This window comes from Trematomus bernacchii, unplaced genomic scaffold, assembly GCF_902827165.1.
Source record: "Trematomus bernacchii unplaced genomic scaffold, fTreBer1.1, whole genome shotgun sequence".
Taxonomy (NCBI): domain Eukaryota; kingdom Metazoa; phylum Chordata; class Actinopteri; order Perciformes; family Nototheniidae; genus Trematomus; species Trematomus bernacchii.
The window spans coordinates 12,362,544-12,374,608 of record NW_022987582.1 but is presented as its reverse complement, the minus strand read 5'-3'; the positions used below and the strand labels follow the sequence as shown (position 1 = coordinate 12,374,608).

At 44.0% G+C, this 12,065-nt stretch overlaps 1 protein-coding gene across 4 annotated transcripts in view; it reads right to left on the bottom strand.

The window, feature by feature from the left end:
• Nucleotides 1–11,393, bottom strand: part of LOC117480752 (nuclear factor of activated T-cells, cytoplasmic 1-like) — a 67,025-nt gene extending 55,632 nt beyond the window's left edge. For 3 of the 4 annotated variants that reach the window (XM_034128204.1, XM_034128207.1, XM_034128205.1), the window contains exons 1-3: nt 11,079–11,393; nt 6,650–7,739; nt 4,795–4,954 (exon numbers count right to left, since the gene is read on the bottom strand). In XM_034128204.1, the coding sequence (XP_033984095.1) occupies nt 4,795–4,954; nt 6,650–7,739; nt 11,079–11,196 (1,368 nt within the window). In that variant the 5' untranslated portion in view covers nt 11,197–11,393. Of the gene's footprint in view, nt 1–4,794; nt 4,955–6,649; nt 7,740–8,895; nt 9,097–11,078 lie in introns of those variants that run through there. The other variant, XM_034128206.1, reaches the window with a different exon arrangement.
• Between the last annotated feature and the right edge of the window lie 672 nt (nt 11,394–12,065).

Genomic DNA, 12,065 nt, shown 5'->3' with positions numbered 1-12,065 from the left:
CAATAGTTCAGACAAAGGATTTAAACATGTGACTTTCTGGTAAATTAGATGTGTCTGGCCTTGCTAAAAATTTAGTGTGAATACACTCTACAGGCCTGCAGGCCTCCTATTCCTCCACAGTGATTTCATCACTGCCTGGAGAAATGTCATGACTCGTAGAGGTCCACGTGGCGCCGAGCTTTGGGGAGAAGAGAAGCAGAAGACGACTGGAAGCAGCAGAGGGGAGGTGGGTTGGGGGGAGCTGAAGCAGGCGAGGAGAAATACAACTGCAGATTCTGGCTTTTTCCCATTATCACGCTCCCTCTCTCTGACAGTGCTGACAGTCACACAGCCAGTCTTTGCTGTATCAAATGCAATGTACACTCATCCAAGTTGTCTCTCTTTCCAGACTTTACTCCATCACCCTCCCGCCCTGCTAATGTCTCCAGTGCCTCATATTGAATGCATAAGGCAACATATGCAGTCCTTTAATGCCCCGCATTTCCATAGCTCTGAAGGCTGCTCCTTTTTAAAAGCCACCAAACAGTTTAAAGTTTTTGTTGAACTGAGCACTTTAGTATTATGTCATTGAGGGCATAGTTTCAAGTACTATCCCATGTCTAGACCAGTGATGCTCCAAATTCCATATAAAAAGGATGGCTATGTTGCTACCATAGGAAATATCATCCAAACCTACCAAGTATTTCAGTAACATGACGCTTTAAAGATCGTGTGCCCCCCAATGGCACGACTACCCACCAGTGTCTTACCTCATAAATCTGTGGGCTGTCTGGTTATCACCTCAGACAAAGTGAAAATGATGCACATTTCGCTCCATTTTTTCCACTTGCCATTAACTGGTAATTAGTGGTAGCCCAATACCAGAGCTAGGGAAGCCCTGCATATGGAGTGACCACAATTTAAGAGTGGCATAAATACCCCTTTGGGCAACAAATAACAGCCCCGGCTAAGCTCTTACAGCACTACAGGGTACACCAAGCCTTCTGAATATCAAACAAGAGGCGGCGGTGGATTTAATGAGCAATTAGCAGCTACAGTATAGAACGCTGTAGATCAGGGCCTTTAGTTTGAGACATTACGCAGCCACCGGATCCCAAGGTGAAACCGCACATGCGAAAGAACCGAGCACATGCCTGCCAAGGTCTTTCATGTCGTCGTGGCGGAAACATACTGCAAAGTTGATGTGCATTACATACAGTTGCAGAGGAAGGGAGATGGGTATTAAGTCACGCACACGTTAATAGGGATGATGGCCACATCCTGCTGAAATTACACCATGTCTGTTGCTGCTTTAGACTTAATGAGAGACTGAGTGTGTGTATGCGTCAGGGGGAAAGCCCTATAGGCCAGTCATTATCCTATAGGAACTAGCCATATGCAGGAGTGTGCTGCCCGCCTCGCGATATGTTTAATACTCCACAGGTGTTGCTGTCTGCTGCCCCTAAAAGTCTGGTGGATGTCTATATGTTTCCTGACTGAAGTTGAATCTGGACAGCTTTGCAACATATTAAACTGAATCCATATTTTAGATCAGAGCGAGGTCATGTTCTGGGTCACTATATTCTCAGTGAACGTAATACAACACAAATCCACCATTTCCCCCACCATTCTTCTCTGGAAAACCCATCAATCAAAGTCGTGGTGATATTCCGAGTAGGTACACCAGGTTGTTGTTTTTTTTCCTGAGCATGGCCTCGAAAATCTTCCTGTTGACGTTCGGCATAGCTGTGGTTAAAGAGGGGAGAGTCTGGAACAGTGCGAGAGGAGCCAATGGAGTACCCTAGATCTCCTTAATGGCGCTGTGGTCTGCTGCAGTAAATAAAGTGGAAAAGCAGCCGCGGGGTCACAAAGTAGGGAAAGAGGGGGTTAAAAGGCTGCGTATGCGGAGGAAGGGAGGCGAAGGACAAAGTGCGAGACCTGGATAAATGACTGAGATTTGGTACAGAAAGCGCAGGGAGTCGGTGCAAGCAGCAGCGGGGTAATGAGTCGAGGTAACCCTATAATCTAGGTTTTCATCGGTGTGTGGCTGGAGAGCAGACTCTCCATTCTAACACCCACCCACCCCACAATGGGTGTGTGGGTATAGCATTACATATAGTGTGGTTGATCTGCTTCAGTTTAGGATGATGTCAGACCTCACCGATGCTAAACCTTCCTGTGCGTTTGTCAAGAAAACCCCTCTGCTCGTTATTTAAAAACAAGACAACAACAGTAATTGAGCAGCGTCTTGGTTTGATTATTTGTCTCTCTGGGGAACAGTAGAAACAGTGTATCCCTTTGACTTTTTCAACCTTCTGTTTTTCATCGCTTGTTGCTTTCCAACACACATGTCACCATCACTCATGGCGCACATGTCTGATCATCCATGAGCTTAAAAAAACCCCAACAGAGCCGTGGATGACTGGGCTTCAACCGAGGGAGGCCTGCTTGTGTGGGGTTTGGGAAATGGTTGAAGGATGAACGGTTCACAAGAAATGACATCCTCGGGCCCCCCAGGGAGAGAAGAAGGCATCACTTAATGGAAAGGGGAGGTGGTGTCCGATGGGTGCTGTGATTCTGACTCCTATCCATCTCCTATCCATCACCACTCCCCCACCCCCCCCCACCCCCCACCCCAGCCAACCTCGGTGCCACCCAGGCCCTAATCAGCAGGATACAGAACATCTCCAGGGGCAGCAAAGCCAAGCCCCAGCTGCCTGGTGACTCCCTCTGCCCCTTCCCTCTAGTCTTGAGCACAAACACACACACTTCCTTAGCTGCTTCCTTACACTCCTGTCCCTGTGTCATTATTGACTTATTCTCCTTGACTGCACCTAACCCATCCAGCGCCTGCCACTCATTACCACAGGGCACTGGGGACTATAGCATGCTCTATCCTCCAAGACAACAGCATTTTACTGCAGTGCAACCATGAAATTATCTAGGCATTACCCGGAGGAGCTGTATAGAACGCAAATGTCTAAACCATTTGGACCAGACATCAAACTGACTTTATCCTACCAGCTTCCTGGTAAAAAAGGTCTGCGTAATGTCTGATTGAGCTCATGTGTGAATAGAGACGCTCATTGCCTGAGTGGACTTGTTGATGATGTTTCTATAATGGCTGATGTGAAACTGGAAGAAAACAAACATACAAAGGTGAAGAAAAACGGTCATTTACACCAAGACACCAACTAAAGAGAAAAAGAGATTCAGGGACGTCTTTCACCAATATCATCACAAAAGGAAGGAGAGACTGGTCACATTACAAACCCATCACATGACAGCAGTGTAATAGGCATTGTATCTTGCTTCCTGCACATTATACCCATGAGCCATCCCTTGGCAAAACCAAAATGAGTATTTCCGGTAAATGAAAACACATCTGACACAGACAATCTTTTGTTGTGTGCTACAAGTGTGAAAGGTAAACTCCAGACCATTTGCAGATCTACATCTCTGGAATATAGAGTTCATTTTTTGGTTTTTGGGCAAAAGCCAGTTAAGAAAGCAAGAGAGAAATCTACAGAGTCAGATTATTGATTTGTTTTCCAAAACTTTGCAAAAAAACTTCCTAAAGATACATGTCTCCATCTATATTTAACCCTCTAGCATTTACATATGATTGCCTAATCCTTGTATCCTTTTATCTCTCGACAACTGCAATGCTTCCAGGGGTTTCCTCTGTTTGGAAACCCTCAAGACTCCAATTGACTGCATATGCAGACGCATACATCACTCTTCACTGAGAAGTAAGAGTAAAGCATGAGCTATGCAAGCAGGGGGAGGTGTTAAGATAAAGCAGCTGTCGTCATATTTTCTCGATGACTACTACTTAATAGTAATGGCTCGACATACACAGTAAGACTTGAAAACATCCTCGCAAAAAAGATTGCCTCTGTAGTTTGAAATAAACAACCCAAGTCATCGATCTAAATCAGTTCAAAACTGTGTATGCAAAGGGAACAAGATGCTTACTCATTACTTTTTAGAGTGAGTCAGAAAGTGAACTAAATTAGGACCAGCTTCACCTGCAACAGCTGTGTATGCAGTCCAGTCTGGTCAGCCTCATGGGGAGGAGAGAGGTTAAAATGTTGATTCATTCGAATGTGGAAATGAAGTGGTTTATAAAATAAAATACCTATATTTACAGAGAAAACCTGAAGTTTGACCGGCCTTTTTTCATAACACCACGTTGGCCAACTGCTGTCAAGTGTGCTTGACATTGAACACAGCAGGATCGGCTGACAACATCTATTTACAAACAACATTAAATACTAAGAAGTCTTTGACATGAATGGACCACCAACTTGAATCAGTCACTACTGGTCCAGAAACAAAAATCTTATGGTGCAATGTTCACCTAATGCTGTTCATTTTGAATTGACGACAGTAAAAAGGCCAATTGATGCCAACCTTTAGGACACACACCACTAGATCCCCACCTTGAGTAAACTTAACCAAGATGTCAACGCATTATGATGACAGTGTAGCAGAGAAAGGAACTCTGTGTGCTCTTTAGGTGCTCGCCAAGCACAACAGTGAGAGGCGATGGTCCGGCTCTATACTAATTGAGTCAGCACGCACTGCTCCTAGTGAGGGAGACATTTTGCAACAGTAGATTGACTCCTGGTTTCAGAGGAACAGTAATAACACAGCGTACAAGCACACACACAAACACATGGACATTAATGTGTATACAAAAAAAAAACAGCAAGAGATTGAAGAGAGAGAGAAAGAAAGATCAGATTTCTGATAAACACAAATATGCACAGTGAATCATGAGAAAATAATTGCTGGCTGTCTCTGACATACCTGTACTACAGGGTGGCTACCACACAGCGCTTTCACCGCCCCTCGGCTCCCTTCAGTCTCGTAGTGGGCCCTGTGGTGGGACTTTGGCTGCACCTCGATCTGAAGGTTGTACGGGCCGGAGCAGGACGGAAGCTGCCAGTCAAGAGATGGCAGAGATGGGCTGCAATAACACTACACATTAGTATATTCACTTCCATATAAAACATTTGCCTTTTCTGTGCTTCAAACGTTGTGTCTGTAACAAAAGTCATGTGATTTCCAGGTTGGTTAGAGTAAAACATAGAGAATGTTTTTTTTGTTTTATCTTTGTTTGATTGCCTAAATAGGAACAATGAGGTTGCTTTTTTTTTTTCCAATTGTCAAACATTGGCATCAACAAGTTCTACACTTGCTTTAAATCAGCTCCAAATAGAGACACTTTAGTGTAATCCAACTAACTTGATCTTTCTCCTTTTCATCATGGTCTATAATCGAATCATTTGAAGTCATTCATTGACATGCATAATTCTATAGGCCTCGGTAGTAATTGGTCCTTGTTTTTTTTAATGAAAATGTAATTAGGGATAATTGGCCCGGGTAAGAGAGCATGTGTGTTTTGTATAATGGTGTGACAGGTGGACACAGACACAGGGATTTAAGAATGTGACAGTGGGAGAATGAGAACTTCTAGGAGCCAAAAACAATCCCACCCAATCTGGCAATCAGCCTGTCCTTTGATACAATTATTATTCAACTGTGTAATTCTAAAGCACAGCATAACTAGTAGTAAAGACAATGGAGTTATACCATGGAATAAGGTCAGCAGCACACCCTGCCTTGGAGCATATCTCTTTCTCAGAACTACAGCTGGCCTCGCTTACCATCATTGTTCTCGAGATTGAGATTCAGAGCTTCCCATGTGAACACCGTGGTGATATCTAAAACAAAACAAACATGTGCAAGACAATATTTCGCTATGCCGGATGCCTGGTAAACGCAAACCCTTGACCTGATGGGGTGGCTCAACTGAAAACAATCTCTAGCATCTTTGTGGAACTTGCGGGCTGTTTGTTGACCCAAAACGAACTGATTTCCCCCCGCGGGCTTTATCTGCCCAGTCAGTGCATGACATCAGGTTGGCTACACAGAAAGAGATGGGCTGATGGCGCGACGGACCACAGCAGCAAGCTGCCTGATTAACCCGCAGACTGCTTCCCCTTCAGTAAAGCCTGTCACCATTACTTCCTGTTGCTCACTATCTTAATCAAACACTTGATTTCCGAAAGGAGAGTGTGCTATTGGCTTGGGAAAAATGCCACAATTGAAAATGAAGAAGCTTGCTTTTCTCAAAAGTCGAAATCGATGATAAAGTTGAGTGTATGTGTTTATTTGTGGGATATGTGTCCATGCGTTCTTGTTTTTGTGAGGGTTGCTATAGCAATGGTAACACACACTTGCAGGGCAACTCCACCCTGTGAAATATGATTTCTTAAATAGTTTTACACTTCAAAGAGAACCTCTTGTGGAAGTGAAAAGCATGCAATTTTTGGATTTCTGCCTTTAGATATGGCCTTTGAAGATTAAAAACTGAAACTGAAATCTTGTGCTTGCAAAAAAGAATCAATATTAAATAAAAACGAAAAAGACCACAATAGCACAAAGTGGCGGTATTTTTGAAAAAAAAAAATGTCTTTGCACTGTCCGAAAAATATCAAAGCATTCCAAGGTGGATATTATAAACCATGTATGTGTTTGAATAAGTACTGTTTACACCTGTGTTTGCTCTATTGTGTTGTCAAGGAAATGTAAAGACTACTTGGGAGGTTTTACATTGTTCAACTTTTTACAGAACTAATGCTGTAGCAAATCCACCTACCTGAGGTATGGCTTGGGTTTAGACCAGGAATATGGATGCTGGGGCACATCCAGGAACCCCCCACCGTAGTTCTCCTTCTTGAGGGCCATCCGAGAGGGGTAGTCCTCGTGACAGAGCTCCCGATCAAGACTCAGCAAATCACCAGGCTCCAACTTCAAACCCATGGAGTGGTCCAGCATGGTCTTCCGTGTCTTGATTGGGATTCCCTCCCCCAGGTCTACCACTCCATCTGTGGTTAGAGCATTGATGGCAGCAACAATGGCGGAGTTGGTGTACTGGTTGGTGTTGGCGAGCCAGTTCTCATCTGTGATGCTGACCCTTGGGGAGATATGTGGGGAGGGGATGGGCGACTGGATGGGTGAGCAGGACGTCTGACGGTAGGTGGTGCCATTGAAGCTGTACTTTCTCTTCCCCATGCCACCACCGTTGACTCCATTTCCTCCACTGCAGGAAGGGGAGTTTGGCCTGGAGCCGCGAGGTTGCGCCGGCCAGCCTTCCTCGGCCACGGCTCCGATCTGAGGGGAGTTCGAGGGAGAATGGTGAGGGGAAGCTACAGGACCGTTGGCATGTGGGCAAGACATGAGCGTAGGCGTGCCTTTGGGAGACACGCAGGGAGACTGCCAAGGCGAATTCTGTGGGGAGTTGTCATAGTTGTAGAAGCCGGACTCATAAGAGGAAGCATCTGAGTTGCAGCTACGTGAAGAAACGCTACTAGCTGGGCTGAGGCAGCTGGGATCGCGGTAGCCATCGGCGTTTGGCAGCGTCAGCGTCACGATGGAGTTGACGCCTCGTTTGATGATGTGGTCCTCACTGTTGCTCTCTTCTACCTCATCCTCAGGATACTGGCTGTAGGCAGTGATCTCAATACGGGGGCTTTCCAAAGCCGGGGCACCATTGGGTCTCAGGCCGTGGGGCAGGTAGTAGCCTGATGCTGCATGGTTATCATTTTGAAGGCTGTAGCCTGTCTGATGGCAAGAGGAAACTGAGATGACTGGACTGGTCTGTAAGGTGTGGTACTGGGTAGCCAGACAGGGGTTTCCCATGCCCAATGGAAGGGACAAGCTGACATTTGGTGTGTAGCTGTATGCATCTGTAAAAAAAAAAAAAGGAATATGGTAAGTTTTTAGAAGTATAATATTGTACAACATACTTCCGAAAATGCTCACAACCATTATATTAAGGTTGAAATGAACTTTGATTGCATTTTAGAACAATACACCTACACAAATTTAACCAATACGTCCCACAGCAAATGACTGCCTCCCTTCTCTATAAACATCTGGAGAAGCTTAGCAATCATCTCAGACCAGTTACTGTATGTGGTTGCTGTGTAGTTGCAAGTTGCACAGCCACTCTGTTTGTTTGATCAGTTCATCCAAGGCTCTATTTGGCACTCCCTGCCGTCATATGTACTCTACACGAATTCCTCTAGCAGCGCTGATGGATGCTTTATTTGATTGATTGCATCACTCACTGAGTGAATTAGGCCCTCCCCTGTGGAAAACTGACAGCACTCTCGCATCGCTCTGAGCTTGTGATTAAGTCAAGGAGAGTTTGCTGCAACGTTACACACAGATGCGCCGTGGTACACAAACAAGCAAAGGGCACATACAACAAGCAAGCGCACAAGGAAATCACTGGCAAATGCAATGACATATAAATGCAGTCAATGGAGCCGAGCAGGTATGCTTTTTCCGTTAGCCTGGCTAATGCGTCAACGGTTGTAAAACTCATCTCTGCTTTTTTAGCGATAATGTCAATGAGGGTAAAAGTGGTCTGAGAATGAAATTCTTTCAGTCTGAAACCTGGTGAAGGGCATTCCCCTTGATGCAGACTGCTATATTTTGTTGACCACAATGCTGTGCATCACATGAAATGACACATCTGTCACACACACCATAATATGTGGCAGTCTAAAATTAGTTATGAAAGTCTAATTTCAGATGTGAGAATATGATGTGCACCAAATTCAATGTGCCCACTAAGTTCAGTAAAGCTAAGGACACGTGTCATACATTTTTACATATTATTATAAAAAAGAAAATACTTTCTTATAAGGCATTGTAAAAAGTCATGTTTTGTTTGTGTGGCAGAATGCTAAATGCAGACACTTTCACAGCCTTTTAACACAGAAAGACACTGCCTTCTGAAATCGTTTTGACTCCAGTACACAGGAGTACTCTCGCACTGTGCATTTTACAGGATATGCAATAATGAAAAAAACACCCTCCAGTGAATGTACCCACCTCTCTCAGGTTCGTTCTGGACATCTAGGCTGTACTCAAACACAGACCTGAAATCAAACTCTTGCTCTTCATGCTGGAAACTCATCTCCACCCCAGTGATTATACGCTAAATTTCATAAAAACAAGCGTATGTCTTCAGCTCAGTTTCCTCTGATGCTTTTTGCCTCTGGTTCACCCTCTTCTAGTGCTGAACAGATGATAATCTCCTGCCCACTCCACCCCGTGTGACACACGTCCTTACTTCAGGCCTGACTGACTCTGCTCAGAGTTGCAGCTGTTATTTTTTTTTCCTCTTCAAATGTGCACTTGATCAGTGCGTTCAACAACATACTTGACTTCTTTTACCACCCACTCAAAAACACGGGGACTTTCACTTTTGTGTGCTACTGCATGATCTCGAAACTTTTTTTTTTCTTTCAGGTCACACGTCTGCTGCTGAACTAACAAAATTGTAGCAGATCACAATTTGTGGGTTGAAACGAAAGAAAGGAGAATAAAGAAAATTACTCACTCTTGCATTCGAGTTAAAGCTACTATACAATTGTTTGCAGCTAATTCCAAATGTGTTGTGCGCGGAGTTAATTTGAAAACACTGACTATCACACAGATTATAGCGTGCTCTTTCTGTCCTCCACATTTTTTCTCAATTATGCTATCACGATCAAAACACTCTCTCCCCATAAATCAGACCAGCGTGACTAAAGAATGGATAGGCTTATTCAAAGGAATTGTGGTCAAAAGACTGACGGGACCTCAGGGAGAGATAGGTCGTCGCCCACAGAAGTCATCTGCAGCCTCTGGAACCAAGAACCCAGGGGCCACTTATCACACACATGGCTGACTGTGGGCTGGGGCGAAACGATGGTAAAGTGTGTCTATTGCATTTGTATGTCTATTAGTTAATGTATATGTGATAAAAAGCAGTCATCAGCATATTGCTAAAGGTTTGTGTGTTTGAGCATGTCTCATTGTAAAGAAAACATCCTGGGATCTCTGAATGCACAGATCATATACTGTATAGCTCTCTCTCTTCCGCACACACACACACACACACACACACACACACACACACACACACACACACACACACACACACACACACACACACACACACACACACACACACACACACACACACACACACACACACACACACACACACACACACACACACACACACACACACACACACACACACACACACACACACACACACACACACACACACACACACACACACACACACACACACACACACACACACACACACACACACACACACACACACACACCACGAAATGAAATTACCAAAATCCACAAAAAGTCAGTTACATCAGCATTGGAAGACTGTGTATTATGAAAAGTCGAACCATCAGTGACTTCTGATGCGCCTAATCTAATTTTGCTACCATAAGGGCTAAATAAAAAAAACATGGCTTTTGTTTTCATGATAGATCAACGCTGAATCAACATGCAAAGTAAAGCCAAACAAGACACAGAATTTAAAGAAAGAGGTGGCTGTCTGACTTTTGACCCTTTTTAATCTGCAGTTAAAAAAGAAACCCTTATTTTTCATTTTAATCATTTCATCTTATATCAAGAGGAGAGACGGTGACACTAGCAGTGTTACCCACTTCAGTGTTGTTTGCACATGATGACAAGCACCTGCACTGACAGCTGGAGACACCTAATGGTGTGGATGGGTGCATGCCACTCAATGTACTGTTAGTGAGTGCTAACTGGTTCCTGATGCATGCAGAGCAAAGATCAAGCACTATTTATCTGGTGACAGTTTTAGACAAACAACTCACAAGAGCATCATTGAATATGTTTCCTTAATAGTTTTGACTTTGAATACCAATTAATAAAGTGACAAATGGACAAATAATATTTCAGTGAGTTGCTCAAGTTTAAAACAAGAGATTTGTTGGTGGGTTTATTTTAATAAATCTTTAAAAGAAAAATGAATTAGCAGTTCACAGCTCGTTTTCATTGTAGTATTAGCTTATTTAACAAAATTCTACACACAGTAGTGCATAAGGTCCCTTTGAACTCACATCATACCTGCAGCACCTGGTGTAAACACATCTTAAAATCAAAGATTCTATCACGACAGCAAGTTAAAATAGTCAGCGGTTAAAAACATCACATCACTTCAATCAAATCAAACAAAAATACTTTACCTTCTTCTGCAGACTTCATATCGGCGGCGAGAGAGGTGAGAAAGTGCAGTCCCCGCTCCTTACCGGCTGCTCCGAAGCTGAACTTGGGACTGACGCTCGGGCAAAAGGTATCCTGCATTCAACAAGCGATGCGCAACTTTCTCGAGACTGGAATGATACTGTTTTAGGCGCTAGATAAATTCACACACCGTAAAAAAAAAAGCATAATTCGCAGCGAGTTTGAAGCAAAGGGAGTGTGGGTTACAACTTGGAACCACAACGCGGTGCACTGCGCACCAGATGAGAGGGGAGAAAAGTAGGACCGGTGCAGTTATAGGGCTGCTAGAGTGAGGTGAGTTTGACTCGCTTCAGCCCGAAGGAGGTTTTTCAAGAGTCTCCCCAGGTCGATGACGCAGAGCGGTTTGTCAGAGGGGCCGGCTCCGGTGCTTTTAAATGAGGAAAACACCTCCCGTCAGTGGACCGCCCATCCAGGGATGACGCGACCCGGCTCCTGCAACCTCCCGCACTGCCTGGTGATGTCTTCTGCCCCGGGATCCCATCGGTGGAGGTGGGAGGTGTGTGTGTGTGTGTGTGTGTGTGTGTGTGTGTGTGTGTGTGTGTGTGTGTGTGTGTGTGTGTGTGTGTGTGTGTGTGTGTGTGTGGTGTGTGTGTGTGTGTGTGTGTGTGTGTGTGTGTGTGTGTGTGTGTGTGTGTGTGTGTGAGTTGAAAGGGTTACTTTGAAATGTATTCCGTAACAATTAATATTCACTAAGTAGCCTATCATAATATACAGGGTATACTGTTGACTGTATTTTTCTGTTACTTTCGGACTACGCTAATATATAATATGCAAGACAACATATGTTAGTTAGTATCAATACTGTGTCAAATATTTTACTTTTTACCCCTTCCTTTTTTTGAAAAATAATAGATATTTTGTATATTTTGTCAAAGAAAATACTTTTAATTGTCTTTTAATTGGCATTGTCATGCAGTAGTCTATAAACC